This window comes from Miniopterus natalensis, chromosome 2 (assembly GCF_054644295.1).
Source record: "Miniopterus natalensis isolate mMinNat1 chromosome 2, mMinNat1.hap1, whole genome shotgun sequence".
NCBI classification, from domain to species: domain Eukaryota; kingdom Metazoa; phylum Chordata; class Mammalia; order Chiroptera; family Miniopteridae; genus Miniopterus; species Miniopterus natalensis.
In genome coordinates this window covers 98,920,178-98,937,602 of record NC_142082.1, presented here as the reverse complement: position 1 = coordinate 98,937,602, position 17,425 = coordinate 98,920,178, and the positions used below count along the sequence as shown (strand labels likewise).

Genomic DNA, 17,425 nt, shown 5'->3' with positions numbered 1-17,425 from the left:
AACAGACAAAATTTCCAGTTCGTATGTTGTATGTGAAAATTAACACACTGTTAATTTTAAAATGCTTTTAACCAAGATTTGCTTATCATTAAATTAACATTATTTTTTGTTATTTATTCACTAGTTTTTTTTTGAACAAATTTTAATAGGCCGTGTGTTGGAAAAAACACTGTAGTAATTTCCCCAACATAATTAAATATTACATATCTATAACTATAGTCAACATATTTAAATCCAAGAACCACCGTTTATAAACAATGTTCAGCAAATGATTAGCGCATGATCACACTGCATCGCTCAAAGTAATTGGTTTTGTTGTCTTGTGGTATGACTTTCTGCAGCAGTTTTAACTTGAGCCAGCAGATGTTCCAACACGCAGTAAGCCACGTCCCAGTCATGGCATTTGTTTCCTCGCTGTGACTGGTAAATGCATGCATTTACTAGACTTATTCGCCATAAATTTAAAATTACAGTAATGTAGAAAACTTTTCTGTGAAATTAAACTTTTCATACGTACTTAATTTAATTAGACAAATGTGCCTACATAAGTAAACATAGGTAAACTAATGTGTCAATTTTTTAACATGCGTTTGGAAAACCTACTTTATTATATAATAAACTAAGACTTTCGGCTTTAACTGACACCCCCTTGCCTGAATTATTCTGTTACATTGTGGTTTTATTATGTTTGTCTTTTTCGTGATGGGTTTATTTCACTTAGCATAATGTCCTCAAGGTTTATCCATGTTGCATCATGTAACAGGATTGTTTTACTTTTTAAAGGTTGAATAATATTCCATTTTGTGTATATACCACATTTTCTTTATCTTTCTGTTCATGAACATATGGGCTGCTTCTGCTCTTAACTGTTGTGAATAATGCTACAGTGAACATGGGCGTCCTTTGAGGGCTATCTCGTTGAGGTCCTGCTTTCAATTTTGAGGGGTATATACTTTTTATGACTCTTTGAATACAAAGTTATTGCTATTAATTTTAAAGTTCTCTGTTTATTGACATGTGGTAGGATTTGGGAAGTAAAGGTGTAAAGTTGAGGGTCAAGTTGCTGTTTCATGGTGACTCAACAACTAGTTGCTAACAGAAGGATCTGAAACTTGTTTTCTGTTAGAGAATCTCATAATAAATGCAGTATTATGAGTAACATGTTCACTTGTATTGAAGAAGCTGTATTTTAAATGAGGATTTAGTGCATTTCAGTAATCTGTTGCTGTGAAATGAACCACCTCAAAACTTAGTGACTGAAATAACATAATGGTTTCACTTATTATTCCTCATGATTCTGTAGGTTGGCCAGGCAGTCCTTACACATCAGATGCTGTTGGCTGGGACGACTGAAATGTCTGCATGGCTGACAGTTGGTGCTAGCTGCTATTTGGAAACTCAGCTCAGACAGTCAGCCATGGTCTCAGGTCTTTTCCACAAGGGCCTCCCTGTGAGGCTTATTGGGCTCCTCACAGTATGATGGCTGGGACTGAGAAGGAGTGCTCCAGAAGGAGGGCTCCAAGAGACAAGCCCAATGAGCCAGTGCTTATCACGCCTTCATGTACATCATGCTTGCTAATGTCCTGCCAGAGCTAGTCACATGGCCTGGCCCAGAGTTGTGTAACAGGCTGATTCTTCGAGGGTATGAATACCAGGAGGTGTGGTTCTTAAGTTCACTAGAGGCCATTGAAGGAGCAGCCTGCCATACTTTGTAGAAGGTGGCACATTTTATTTTAATTATTTATTTATTTAATTTTTTTAAGTTTATTTTTTATTGTTGACATTATTACAGATGTTCCCTATTTCCCCCCACTTTCCCCCTTCACCCAGCCCCTGCCCCACCCCAGGCCTTCACCACACTATATTTATTTATTTCAATTACAGTTTATATTCAATATTATTCTGTATTAGTTTCAGAAGTACAATATAGTAGTTAGTCATGTGCTTTACGAAGTGGTCTCCCTCTTATTTCAGGTACCCACCTGGTGCCATACACAGTTATCACGATATTGACTATATTCCCTGTGCTGTAATTTACATCTCTGTGACTATCTGTACCTACCAATTTGTACTTCTCAGTTCCTTCACCTTTTTCACCCAACCTAGCTTCCCTCTGTCAACTGTTAGTCTGTTGAAGGTGGCATGTTTTAAATGAGGGCACATAGAATATATATTTCTTGAATTTGTCTTGTAAAATATTTTGCTAGTTTTCAAACTTAGGGAAAATTCTTTGATTAGCAATATTTTACACTGTTGATATTAGACTGAAATTGTATTAATGTACATCATTAATGTACATTAATGATGAAGTCATTAAAATTCACCAAATTTGACCCTTAAACCCAATAAGGATATAAAATTGATGTTCTGATTATTCTCAGATTAGTATTCAGTTTTAAAATTAAGAAACAAATTACTCCATGCAACTTTTTTTATTTGAAAATACTTTTCTTATTTTTAGTGTTATGCAGTTTACCTGTCCCAAAATCAGTAACACTTATCATAAAATGTTTCTTTACACTGTTGAAAATTTTAAATTCACTTGACATTAACTTTTTATTGAGACAAAAGTATGTATGTTTTCCTTGTTAGCTTAACCTAGCGTGATTCAGATTAAAGCCTTGGTCAAATTAACTAGGAAAAGTTATTCTTTTGGGAACCGAATTTTTAATTAAGTAGTTGTTTATCCCTAGTGTCTTCAAATTTAGATTGGTAATATACTCTCTCATGTCAAATTAATGCTAAAATTTTATACATATTTTTCATGACTTAGAAAGCGTAAAGTAATATTTGAGCTTTGAATTTTTGTAGTTTTTATCATTTTATTTTTTCTTCCTAGTGCATCTATCCTTTGGGCTCTAAATCACTTAACTTAATTTCTCCTGATTTGGAAGATCATCACACTCCAAATAAGCCTCAAAAAAGAAAGCTCTTGGAAACCAACTATAAAGATTCACCTTCTTTAGCAAATTCCAAAAAGATTAAAAGTCATATTGCTATTGATGGTGAACAGGCTTTGAGCAGCAAACATAATGAAGAAGCATATGATGAAACCTCATCAGACTTACCTGATTCACTGCACAGTGGTCAGCAGAGTCCAGTCAGGACCTCTGATTTCCTGGGACAGGATGAGATCTTGGAAGCAGCTGTCATTGATGTGGCTGCTGAAGAAGATGCTACTGCAGTCAATGTTTCTGGAACTGGAGAGACTGATCTTCAGAATGAAGGAAGCATGTCTGAACTGGAAATGCCACTGGAGAGCAGATATATACAGTTTTGCCAGACTTCATGTGTTCAGTGGAAAAATTCTCATGCCCTCTGTTGGTTAGACTGTATCCTGTCAGTATTGGTGCATTTGGAAGTGGTAAAAAATGCGGTGATGACTGACCTGTGCCCTAAAGAGGAATCTGTGTTCTGGCAGTTGTTGACAAAGTATAATCAAGCCAGTGAGCTGCTGCACACCAGCCACTTGGATGCAGTTAAAGGTTGGTAATAATATTTCCCTTTAATTTGTAAAGAGATAAAAGTTGAGTTTTGTCTCACAGATGTGGAAAAGATGCCATCATTAGCCTCTGTTTTACATGGAGGCCTGGGAGCAAGGAGCCCTGGGAGTGTCATGAAGCTTGAGATAACACCAGTTGCATTATCCTGACTGGTGAAAAAGACGTCTTTTTAAAAAACTGAGTGAAGATAAAAGAGGGTATAGTGTATCTTTGCTGTCAGGGTAATGGTGATCATCATAGAGCCCATCAATGTAAAATTTGAAGTTTTTAAATTTCCATAAAGCAGAATAAAAAAGTAAACACAAATCACGCACAGTTTATCAGTTCCCCCCAAATCTCTCTTCATAGTGAGGGATATATTTTTTTTAGTTTCTATAAAATAGGATACCCATGAAACCACCTCCCAACCCAAGAAAACTTAAAATATTCCCAGTAACTTAACATCTACCTATGTGTTCCTCCCCATCTCACCCTCTACCCCACCCCCCCGTAGGTAATCATCATCCTGGAATGTTTTATTCCTTCTTAATAGTTTTTGCTACAAATGTATGTTCTAAATAATATATTATCTATTTTGTTTTCAACTTTATACAAAGGATATACAGTATGTCTTCTGGGACCATTTTTCATAAAGATTTATCTATAAAGCTGCTTGTATTTGTGATTTATTGATTTTCATTGCTATAGAACATTTCCATATTGTAAATATATCGACATATTTATTCATCTGTCAGTGGGGTTTTTTTTGCCATTATAAATACTGCTGCTCATCCCATGCAATGAAAGGTCGCTCGTTCAATTCCCGGTCAGCGCACATGTCTAGGTTGCAGGTTCCATCCCCAGTTGGGGCACGTGTAAGAAGCAACCAATTGATGTTTCTCTCTCCCCCCCCCCCTAAAAAATCAATAAACATGTCCTTGGGTGAAGATTAAAAAAAATAAAAACATACTCCTGCTGTGACTTCTCAGGCAAGTCTCCTGGTATACAAGGAGCATTGCCCTTGGATATACCATAGGAATGAAATTGCCAGATCATAGGCTCTCAGTTCAGTTTACAGTATAATGGTGAATTGTTTTCCAAAGTGTTTGTATCAGTCAGTATTCCCATTAGCAGTGTATGAGAGATCTTGACTCATATATTCTCCCTTGGCTGTTTTCATGCTTGGAGATTTTGCTATGTGAATGATGTAAAATAAAATAGTCTGTGGTCTTGGTTTGCCTTCCCCAGACTTTAAACAGATTCAATAGCTTTTCATGTATATGCTTCCTCCTTTGTAAAATGCCTGTTTGTGCTTTATCCCTATTGTCATGTTCTTATTGGTTTGTATGAGTTAAGTGTTTTTATATTTATTGGACATATATTTTTATGTCCGATATGTGTTGCTAAATCTCCCAACTTTTATTTTGTACATTTACTTTTTTAAAGGTATCTTTTGATGACAAAAATCATCTTTCCTTTTACAGCTAGTAATGTGGTTTTTAAAATAAATCTTTCCCCCAAATTAGAAAGTCCTCGTGTACTTTCACTGAAAACTCAAAAGTTTTGCTTTTGACATTGATATTAGTTCTGCTGGAGTTAATTTTTGTGTGTGGTGTGTGGTAAGGACACATTCCCCCCCCCCCCCCCGGCATAGCCAGTTTTTCTACCTCTACTTTTTGTCGCAATTGATCTTCCACTTTTATCATGTAGCATTCCACGTGTGTGTGCAGCTGTTTCTTAACTCTTGTTCTCTTGGTCACTTTATCTGTCTCTGAACCAGTACCACACAATTTCAATTATTAGGACATTGGCCCGGCTGGGCATGGCTCAGCGGTTGAGCATCTACCTAGGATCCAGGCAATCGGGGTTCGATTCCCGGTCAGGGCACATGCCCGGGTTGCGGGCTCAATCAGTGACTCTCTCATCATTGATGTTCCTGTCTTTCTCTCTCCCTCTCCTTTCCTCTCTCTGAAATCAATAAAGATATATTTAAAAAAAAAAATTATTAGGACTTTTTAGGTCTTGTTTTCTGGTAGTATAAGAATTCTTACATTTATTAACTTGACTTCGGTCATGCAATCTTTTTTATCCTCACCTGGGGATATTTTTTCCATTGCTTTTCAGAGAGTGGAAGGGAAAGAGAGAGAGAGAAACACTGATGTGAAAGGGACACATTGATTGGTTGCCTCCTGCACACATGCTGACCGGGGCCAGCTGTGCATCTAGCCTGCAGTGGAGGCACGTGCCCTTGGCCAGAATGGCATCCAGGACCCTTCAGTCCGTAGGCCGACGCTCTATCCACTGAGCCAAACAGGCCAGGGCATGGAGTCTTTTATATAAATCTTACCCACTGTTTCCACATTGGTGACCATTCACGCTGCTTACTGTTTTTTGCTCTGAGGAATAAGCACTATGACAAGTATCTATATATTCTTTGAATCCATTGCTGAGTATATCCTAGAAGGAATATTAAAATATGAACATAAAGAGTTTTTCTGAATGGCTTTCCAGAAGGCTTACACCAACATACAATTTTATTTGCATATGTAAAATAAATGTCCCAGAGCACTCTAATCACTTCTGGGTGTAAACGTTTAAAAACTTAAAATTTTCGTTAGTTAAGAAATATTTCCATTTCACTTTCTTTGAGATTTCAGAAGTTATTTTTGCAATTCTTAAAATTCAATTTTTCACAGCATTTTTGCTTTTGTCTTTTCTCTATTCCAGTTTTCTGTTATTACAGGGACTCCAATACTGAGTCAGTAATGATTGTTCAGTTGATTGTTGCAGAAGAGCATATCTCTTGTTCAAGTTTTGACTTAAATATTAAATTAGTTTTATTTTTGTATTTTAATCTTATAATATTTTACAGAATAATTGCAGTTTTTATAATATGGTTGTAATTAATTTGTTTGAGTTGCATTACTTTGAATTGTAAGTGTTTGAGGAACTATATGGTATAACCACGGAGAGGGTAGGAAGAATTAAGAAAATTTTGTGTTTTACATTTTGTCTTTGCAAAATTTATTGCCTGATAAACTTTCACTCTTGGCAGTGTCTTACTTTTTTTTGGAAAAGATATAGATTGATGAGAAATTGATAATGTTCTGTACTTTATTTTTAGATAGAGATTATAAAAAACTTACCTCAGAAATATTTGCAAAGATAGAGACCTGTCTGAATGAAGTCAGAAATAACATTTTCATCAGGCTTCAGCCTCAGCTTAGGTGCACATTAGGTAAGTAATTTGTATAATTTAACTGTGTAACTCATCTGCCATAAAGAAAAACTTATATCATAAGGAAATATAATACTGTTTTATTACTTTGATGATCCAGATATTGGGGGAGAAAATCTGGTGGTTTCACTTAGGAATTGACCACTGGTTAAATCATCGGTGGGCAGACCTGGTCCATGTAAATAATGCGAGCAGTGTTCCACCACTAGAGTGGATGCTGGTCTTAGAAACAGGTTGAAGACTCAGGGATACCCTTGTTGCTTTTCTAGTACTTTCCCCCAGCATTTTCAGCATTGTTTGTGCATTCAAAAACACCTAAGGAATTTAAAAGTAAACAGTAGTGCCAGGGGCCAATTAAATAAGAATCTCAGGATGGAGCTCAGGTATTAGGAATTTTAGAATTCCCATGTGACTTATTTTTTTGAATCATTTCTGTCCATCAGTTTATTAAGTTCTTTAGATTCCACATATAAGTGAGATCATGTGATGTTTGTCTTTCTCTGCCTGGCTTATTTCACTTAGCATAATACTCTCCAGGTCCATGACATGTGACACTTAACAGGTGGACAAGGTTGAGAATCTCTGGTTTAAACCAGCCAGAGTAATTCTACTTTGCCTGCTGGTGATTGGTTTAGAAATGGACGGATGGTACAAATTTTGCCAGTGGGATATGAGGAGAAATATGCTGATGACCTTTTGGGGACACTTTCTTACCTTTAAAATGGGGTACAAGAATAAGACCTGCTTTGTCTTCTATTGGCTTTTGGCCTCTGGGAGCAGTGTGGAGCAAGGGCACTACATCTCTGTCTGGGCCTTTCTAAATGTTTCAAGTATTGCAAAGAGGAGCTGTAATGATTAGTTTGTTTGAGGGGGATGTCTATTTTATTTCTATTTATCCTTGTATTAACTCTTCTATTAATATTGTATTGTAGAAGCAGAATATATGGTATTCTTATTAGTATATTACCCATTATTAAATTATGTGAAATATCAATGCCTTCAAGTTTTTCTCTCAACAAGTGCATTTATTTTATCAGAACCAGATATTGTATCTGAATCTGTGCTTCTTTTGCATGGTAGTATCTCCTACTTTGTTTCAGTTTTGTCCCCTAGTTTTAGTATCTTACTTTTCATGAACTCCTACAGATAAAAGTTTACTCTGTTATAATAATAAACTGATTTTCCATATGCCAAGTCTTTCACATTGCCTCCTCTAGATCTAAAGAGGCCTTGTCTAATTTATCATTAGGTGGGATCTCAGATGGGATGAATATTATTCTCAAAGTGTAATTAACATATAGTAAAACCCCTTTTAGATGTATACGGTTGTGTAACCATTACCATAATCAAGGTATGGAATGTTTTATCACCCAAAAATTTTTTCCCAGGCTCCTTAGTAGTCAGCCCCCTTCCTTACCCAACCACTGATCTGTTGGGTGAACACTCATTTCAAGGAGTTTTTTTCTAAGTTCACCAGAGTATAGACTTGATTGGCTCCCATTTTGCATTTTGCAAGTATCATTTCCCTCCTAGCATGACCTGAGATGTTTTATTCAGGTTCCAGACTCCAGGTTCCAGTTGAATTAAAGAGTTACTTCTCGCCCTGGCCTATTTGGCTCAATGGTTAGAGCATTGACTCATGGACTGAAGGGTCCTGGGTTCGATTTTGACCAAGGGTACGTACCTCGGGAGCAGGCTCATCCCCAGCCCTGGTTGGTGCATGTGCAGGAGGCAACCAATCGATGTGTCTCTCTCACATCGGTGTTTCTCTCTCCCACTCTCTCTGAAAAGCAATGGAAAAAATATCCTCCAGTGAGGATTGAAAAAAAAAAAGAGTGACTTCTCCCCCAATCTGAATCAGCACCCTTATCCCTGGTAATTATGTTTGGAACAAGGTTGAATCTTGCTCACTGCCACCTTGGTCCTGATTTTCTTTGTAACAGAGAAGGGAATTTTAAATGATTATTTGTTTAATCATAGCAATTAGGCGAGCACTCGGCTCTCCTAAGACAGTAGAACGAACCCTTCTCATTTGTGTTCCTACCACTCAATCATTCAGCAATCCTAGGTGCTATATTAGAGCTTAAGATCTTACTAATGAAATCTGATCTTTGCTTCAGAGAGCAGTGTAAAATCTTACCATGTGTGTGTTCTCATTCAGAATATTAACATGTATTTTAAAGTACCAAATAAAGAGAAGTAGAATCTGTACTGACCTTGAATTTTGGTTTAATTTTTTAAGATCAGCCACTTTTTCATTGTCATTATTGTTTTTGAAAAACACTTCATAAACTATCCCCTCTGTTCTCCCTCCCCACAGTTTAAGAAATATAACATTACAAATACAACTCAGATCCCCCTGTACTCTTCCCCAATTCTTCCTTACCTCTCCATAAAGGTAACTACTATCTTCAGTTTAGTATTTTCTTTTCCTCTGATGTCTATATTCCTTTTTTTTTTTTTAAAGAAAAAGCTAACATTATGGCTTTTACTTATTTATGTGTAAGTCAAAAGAGTAATTTAGTCTGAGTGTTGTGTACCAGCGTATGGACAGACAGATAAGTAGAACAGAATAGCCCAGATCAGGACCCTCTCCTTTTGATTACTTTATGCTGTGATGGAGGTGGCAGATACCTAAGAAAGAAATGGCATCAATTGGTTCCTGATACAGGGGAAAAATTGGATCCCTACTTGACACCAAAATCAGAAATAAACTTCAGAATGTTTAAAGACCTAAACATGAAAAGCAGAGTTGTAAAACTTTGGAAGAAAATATAGGTGAATACTTTATCATTCATTGGGGAAGAATTTCTTAAATAAGTTACATAAAAGATTGGTAAGTATGATTACATTCAAGTTTAAAGCCTCTGGGAAACGATTGAGCAAAGAAGCAGTATCTGGCATATCTTATAAAGAACTCTTGTATGTCAGTTAAAAAAGGCAACCCGATAGAAAAGTGGTCAGAAGACATTAATGAACAATTAACAGAAGAGAAAACTTGAATCATTAGACAGCAAAGAGTCACTGAAAGGTTTGCATCATGGAAAATGAAGACAGTTGGGTAGGAGTGGGGGTTAGGTTACTAAAGGCAAAGAAACCACTTAACTAATTTAGGCAGGAGATTATAAAAATCGGAAATAGTCACTGGTGGTATATGTTTTCTAGTAGATTGCTTTATATTTCATTCCCATAAAATTTATAATCAAAGGAAAAATAATTAAGATAAGTTTAGGAGCTATATAAATTACCTAAAATGATCTGTAATCACACAACTTATTTAAAAGTGTTTTGAGTTCTTTCATATTTTGATTCATTGAGAACTTTATGTATTTTTAGGCCTGAAGATTCTGTGTTGTCATTATGAAATGTAAATTATTTCCTTTTTCAATTAATATTTAGTTACAATAAAGTAAACACTTAAAGGCTGAGAACTAATTACAGATTCATGCTATACTACATCCTGTTTACTCGTGGTATTGCATATGTTCATTTTAGGAGACTGATTTGTATTTATTTTTGTTTATTAAAAAGATTTTGTTTTGATTTTATGTTTTTGTACAAAAATAACAGCAGGACTATACCACAAAGCTGACTATTAATATAGCCTTTGTAAATACTGATATTAGAGTATGTTTAGGCAATAACAGCTACTACTGTTCTGCCTTTTGGTCCTGCTAAAGTGACTCCTCCAGGTGGTGTTCCTGGCAGCTATGGTTCCAGGCTGGGAGGAAACTGGACCATAGATGTAAGACTATACCAGGGGAGGAAAGGATGGAAGGACTCAGATTTTCCCTAGCACCTAAGCTCCCTTGAAGACAGGAAGGAGAGAAACCCATTGGAAAAGGAATGTAAGGGGAAATATAAATCCTCTTTAACTTGCTTGCTGATCTCCACACTGGAAGACAGTATTCATGTCAGTTTTTGTTTTAATGACAACAAAATTCAGATCTTTGCTAGTCTTAAAGTTTTGAAGTTGGGCTTTAATTGTTAAAAGATTAAGAAGAGTGAGTAGTGAGGAGATTTGAGGCTGGTCCTTTCTCCCATGTGTGTCATGCTCTTGCCACGTGGAGAATGAGAGAGTCAGAATAGAAATGGCTTCTTAATGCTTTTGTCCAACTCTGACATTATTCTACCATGTTTCACCAGTTATATTATTTTCAATATCTGTAGCAAGCCATACATATATTTATTTTGTTTTTATAATACTCTAGTGTTGTTATATGGAGTATATTTTTTTCCTGAGAAAAGCTAAGATGATCTGAGATGATAGTGTGGGTCGTTTGCCTTAAGGAGTTTTCACACATGTCCAAGAAAAAGGAAAGATAGAAACTGAAGTGATAATTAAATCTTTATTGTGGACATTTATTATTTGTTTATTTAATTTCTTGATTTTGGTTAATCCTTACCCGAGGATATTTTTTCCATTGACTTTTTGGGGTGGGGGGAAGACATTGATGTGGGAGAGACACATCTCCCGAGTGCCTCGGGCTGGGGATGGAACCTGTGACCCAAGTACATGCCCTTGACCCAGAAATCGAACCGAAGACCCTTTGGTTTGAGGGTCGATGCTCTAACCACTGAGCAACACCGGCCAGGGCTATTATGGACTTTTTTTTAGAAAAAAGCTTTAAAAACTTTTTCTTGCTTAACTGTGAATAAACTGCTCTGTCATATATTCATATTCACATGTATTCATACCACAGTGTGAGTATAGTGAGAAAAGACAACAGGTTCATAATTTGGGTTTACCTTTTTCGGTTCTTCATGAGCAACCATTTTTCCTTTTCTTTTTGAAGGTGACATGGAAAGCCCGGTGTTTGCATTTCCCCTGCTCCTAAAAATTGAAGCCCGCATTGAAAAGCTCTTCACGTACTCTTTTTCTTGGAACTTTGAATGTTCACAGTGTGGACACAAGTATCAAAACAGGTTCGTTTTTCTATTTTTTAAAATGGATTCATTCTATCAAAAGTGGTTGAGTAATCAAATTTGAATAAAGCTTGTTTCCACTTATAACACTGCTCTCTGGATGGCTCCTTCCACCCTTGATTAAACTTCCCATCCTATCTTGAAGTCTCTTCACCATTAAGGTTAAAAGGAAGAATTTGAGCCCCAGAAACTGCAGTTTGCTTGCTGCTTTAAACTGGAAGAATACCCATGGTTTGAGAGATTACCAGTGGGAAGTTTAAGTTTTCAGTGGTAAGTGGGACAAATGGGAAAAGTAGAACATTCCCTTCTACCCCCTTGTGGATTCCCTGCTGGGTAATAACACCTCTCAGAACTTCTTGAAACTGTGTGTTTTGTTTACTCTTCTGTTATAGACCAGGTTTTTGTTTGTTTTTAATATCATGGAAACTGATTTTGGTCTCCTGGAGTTTGGCAGCAGCTCTCAAAGGTGTATGCTTTCTTGTACCTAACCTTAGTTTCTGAAAGACCAGCTACCCCCAGCATCCCCCATGTGCACTGTCAGCCATAGTTTCCACTTCCCTGCCTCCTATTGGAGGCGTCATGGAAACTGCAGGTTTCTTTTGCTTCCATGCACCTGCCGGTAACATGAGAGAGATTAGGTTTTAGAAGAGGTGGTGTAGGGAGAGAAAGTTTCCATCAGACAGGATACCTCACTTTGTCAATATATGAGAAAGTTGCTAACTAAAGGTTGAAAAGATTACCAGACTGGTTCTGTTAGTCATTTATTCAAATTTTTATAATAGAGATAAATCCTTTTCTCATTTCTTAAACTTGCCTCTACTAAATTAGAAAATTTGAAATCTTTCGAAGTTATTTTTTAAAATGTGAGAAAAATGTTACTTATATATTTATTATCTAAATTGCGGTTATTTTTAGTTATTTGGGAATCAATCGAGAGTCAAGTCTATGAGAGAATGCCTTAGGGAATGCAAGCAACAGATCCAGAAAACAGAAAACTTTTTTTTTTTAACCAGTTAGCTGGGAAGTACTAGAACAGAACAAGAATGAACATTTCACTCATACCTGTGGCTTACATAATTTTGTGAGTGTAAGAACAAATATTTGTTTCCTGATCTTCTATCATTGATTTATATAAATTATCTGATTTTCTTCTCACTTGGCAAATGTGGAAGGTGAATCTTGGAAGAGGTTAAATAGACGTCCAAGGGGACACACTAGCCAGTAAGTGGCAGAATTCAGGGTTAGGTTTCCTGGCCTCTAAGACTTTCTTGCTCACTGTGGTATACTCCCTAATCACCACCTGGATTTTACATAATATAAACAAGCTTGATGATAACATCAGCTCAATTCTAGCTCTTCTAAAATCTGCATCTCAGTTTGACAGTTTTTCTTTGAATATGTTCTGTGTGCCAGGAACTTAACCTGGCTTGGCCTAATTGAGACTAGTTAGCTAGGGAGATAACAGCTAAATATGTAAGAGAGGGTCAGTGACTTCATAATTATTTTGAGCTGTTGGCTGCTTTAAGTTACTTTGTACATGAGGCGATAAGTGCATTTGGAGGTGTATAGAGAAAATACTTGAGAGTTCAAGGGAAAGAAGCCACCAGCCATGTGGGTTTGCTTTTCTTTTTTTAATTCCTTTGTTTTAAAAATAAATGTAGATACAGAGGAAAAGCTAAAGTGAAATGATATTTCATTAAATAAATTTTAATATATCATGGGCTAAAACTTCACTTCCATTTAATCTGTTGGAAGAATATCCTGTTTTTAGTGCTGGTTTAAGAGCTTTATCTTGTTTTAGAAGGTATATTCTGGAGTTAAACTTGTGGTCTGCAGAGTCAGACTCCTGGATTCTGATCTCAGGTCTGTCATTTACCATGTGATGTGCATTTCACTTTTCTCATCTGTACAATGGGGATAAGAATAGTACCTGCCATGTAGGGTTGTTTGAAAGAGGAGTGTTGGCACAGTGCCCTGCCCTGCACACCACCAGTGCTCAGAAACGTTAGGTCTCATATGGGGTATTAACACTTCTTCACTGAAACAAACTCACTTTTATAAGCTAAGAAATGAGAGCCTTTACTTGACAGTTATCTTCGAGAACCAAAAATTTAGCAGAAATATAATCGATGCTTTTGTTGATCCCTTTGTGCTGCTTTGCTTTTAAAGTGTTAGCTTCCATGAGAGCTGATACTGTTTTAGCAGCCTGTGCTTATCTTTATCTCTTACGATTTATCAATGTTTGCTATTGTTTGAACAGAGGCTGGTGTCCCTTAGGTAATAAATAATTGTTCTTTTGAAGATAATTTTTATTAAAGTGATTGCAGGTGAGGTGCAGTGTACATCTTTAAAGATCATTGTTTTAGATTCCTGTTGTTCTCAAGTATTCAGACTGAAGTGTGCATTTAGAACTTGTATGACCATTAAAAACAAAATTCTTTCACAACTAATGTTCTAACTTTTTAAGGATCAAGAAAATTAAGTTGTGTATACTCCTGATTTTGTATTTGGAAATGCACCTTTTGTTTTTGACTGTTAGTGGGTAGCCAGATTGTGAATTTTTTGAGTATGGTGTAAGCTCTTAACAAATTTGAAATCCTTAGGACAGTGGTTCTCAACGAGGGATGACTTTGTGTGCTGTGGGTGGGACATTTGGCAATGTTGGGGTATCCTTGAGGCTGTACCTGGGGCTGTTGCTGGCATGTAGTGTGCAGAGGCATGGTCCTAACATCCTGCCATGCACAGGATGGTCCCCACGACAAGTGTGCACAATGTCAGTGGTACTGCTCTTGAGAAACCCCCCCGCCTCTAACATTTTCTTTGTTTCATAGGTGGAAAACTATAGGTAATTCATGTGGAGAGTCTTCACAGAGAGTTTTACCAGGGTTAGGAAGCAACATTGGCCTATTTGTTATATGTTTTGGGGGATAGGTTAAATATGAATAAACAAATGAAGGAAAGTACCTTCTATTTTAATAAATTTTTTAAAATCTTCACTCAAGGATATGTTTTTATTTATTTTAGAGGAAGGGGAAGGGGGAGAAAGAGAGAGCAATGTTGATGTGAGAGAGACATTGATTGGTTGCCTCCTGTATGCACCCTGACAGGGAATTGAACCCACAACTTTTTGGTGTATGGGATGATGCTCCAACCAACTGAGCCACTTGGCCAGGGCAGTACCTTCTATTTTAGACATTGATTTAAATTAACGAATAAATTTAATTTAAATGAATTTATGTCTTTTTATTTTATAGATGTGTGAAGAATCTCGTCACCTTTACAAATGTCATTCCGGAGTGGCACCCACTTAATGCTGCCCATTTTGGTCCTTGTAACAATTGCAACACTAAGTCACAAATAAGAAAAATGGTATTAAAAAAGTGAGTTAAAATTGACTTACTAATTTTAAAACAAAATAAAGGTTGATATATATGTATCAAAAATATAAAATATATATATATATATATATATATATATATATAATTTTTAATGTGTAGCATTGAAGGTGATGACAGCAAACTACTTTTCAGGCATTTGAATTAACACATATTTTAAGAATTGCCAAAATGCTTTTCTATCAGGAACTCTGTCCAACAAGCAAGCAAGCAGCCTCCTAGGTGAAATGCCACTGAAGAGTGGACGGACTTAGGGTGATTATCTGACCCCTTTCTCCTAGTGTCTTTTATTCTTTTGCCTTTTCTCTCCCTTTAAGGATATTAAACTTCAATTTTTCTCTCCTCTGCCAAGTACCTGAAGTCACTAGAATCCTGGAATTTCCTTAATCTAATTTCAAGAACTCATGATTCAGAGATGAGCCATAGGCTCATCAGTCTGAATTTCCATCTCCCAGGCCTCTCAGCCTGCTGATTCCTCATCCTCTTGTAAGCTTTCTGCTGCCCTTGAGCAGATGTCTCTTTATTATGTTCTGCCAGCCTTTCTATTTGTCTTCAGTGGGAGGACTGGTCAGAATTACTTTTCCAGTGGTACCAGAAGCCCCATGTCTTTAAACTCACAGGTCAATTCCATTTTAGGTAGTTTGTCTGTCTCTGTTTTGTCAATACGCTCACACGTGAACATTCTCTTTAAGCTTTGTTTTCTGTTGCCCTTATCTGTATCTCTACAATAAGTAGATGTTTTGAGGTATAATTTGATGTCATAAAGAACCAGTGATATTCTTACCTTTTCTGATGCCCTTGGATGTGCCAAGAAACCCCTCAGAATCTTTTCTAAAGGTTTTTAAAAAATGTATTGATTGATTTTAGAGAGAAAGGGGGGGAGAGAGAGAGAGAAACATTGATTTGTCATTCCACTTATTTATGCATTCATTGGTTGATTCTTATATGTGTCCTGACCGGATATTGAACCCACAACCTTGGAGTATCGGGATGATGCTCTAGACAACTGAGCTACCCTGTCAGGGCCTCTAAAGGTTTGTTTTCATCCAAGTAATAAATTCCCAATCGGATAGTGCCAAGACTTAAAAAGGAAAAACAGAGCAGGGCCCCTCGTACCCCATCTCCAGGTATCTACTTTAAACCTTTTAGGAAGTATTTAGTTTGACTTTTCAAAACATTGTGCTTATTCCACCAATGTGCTTATTCCTCCTAAAAGAAGGCTACCATCTTCTTTTACAGTAGTTGAGTATTAGGGCTCTTAACCAACATCTGGGCCCATCTCTTAACTTCTCCCTTCATATATGATTGCATTTTGGGTTAAATCTGTACTCATTGTTTATTATGAATATGCATATATTCCCTCCCTAGCCAAGCAGTGTACGTGGTTCTGTTTTATTTCTTTTACAACTCTTTATTTTTTCTGGTATTATTAATTGCCTTGTGTTTTTATTTGCTTTAAGTATACATTGTGATTTTCTAAACACCTATTAATACTTTTCTAAACACTCAAATGCTTCACAGTTTTTTAGTCTTCCTTCCCTACTTTTTTCCTGGAAACCTCTCTTCTGCCTTTCACCCTTCTGCTCCAGTGTTTCAGTCTATACTGATTCCTCTCTGGGCGTGGGGCATGAGAGTGCTTTGTACACACTTCCTGTCACTGTCCCAGTTTTCAGCCCAGCGCCTTACCACCACTCTTACACATTGAGTCTTATAGGGTTTCTCTTCTCATCAGTGTGCCCATAGCTCTGTTGCACTCAATGTCATCACTTCGTCCATTCTGTTGAGTCACCACTTTCCTGTTTGCTTTTTGCTGTCTAAATAATTTATTGTCTCTTTCTTGTTTTCTCATGTCTCCTTTTTCTTTTTTTGTCCTTTCAGTTAATTACCTTTTTTTTTGTCCTTCACCATCATATGGTAGCATTCACATGGGAGGGCAGAGTGGGAAAGAAGAGGCGATGTCTTCAACCAGCAGACCATAGTCTGTCTTGGCTGCCTGCAGTCCAAGCTTTGAAATCTTAAGTGCTTCTTTTTTTTTTTAAAAGCCCTTTCTTTGATATGGAGGTAGAAGGGCTGCAGGTGTGGGTGTGTGTGCCAACCTGCACTGGACCATTGAATTGCTTGAGGCTTCTGGGGTATATAAGTTCATCTAAGAGTTTATACCTGCTTTTCCTCGAGCCCCAGCATTGAGGATAAACTCATACTACTATTTTGTTTGATCTGTTAATTGGTCACATTGCAACATGATTTTTAATTATACAAATATGTTGCTTTACTTACATTAAAGATTCATGTTCTGACCTGGAAATGTAGGGAGTAATGGTGTTTGAGCAGGAAATGTGTTTAGAGTTCTAATGGGTCAATTTATAAGCAGAATTTATAATTTG

At 36.7% G+C, this 17,425-nt stretch overlaps 1 protein-coding gene across 6 annotated transcripts in view; it reads left to right on the top strand.

Moving 5' to 3' along the window:
- USPL1 (ubiquitin specific peptidase like 1) overlaps positions 1-17,425 on the top strand; it is a 31,554-nt gene that overhangs the window by 6,821 nt on the left and 7,308 nt on the right. For all 6 annotated transcript variants that reach the window (XM_016213574.2, XM_016213575.2, XM_016213572.2 and 3 more), the window contains 4 exons: positions 2,840-3,485; positions 6,607-6,720; positions 11,517-11,646; positions 14,901-15,026. In XM_016213574.2, coding sequence (XP_016069060.2) covers positions 3,233-3,485; positions 6,607-6,720; positions 11,517-11,646; positions 14,901-15,026 — 623 coding nt within the window. In that variant the 5' untranslated portion in view covers positions 2,840-3,232. The remainder of the gene's footprint in view (positions 1-2,839; positions 3,486-6,606; positions 6,721-11,516; positions 11,647-14,900; positions 15,027-17,425) is intronic.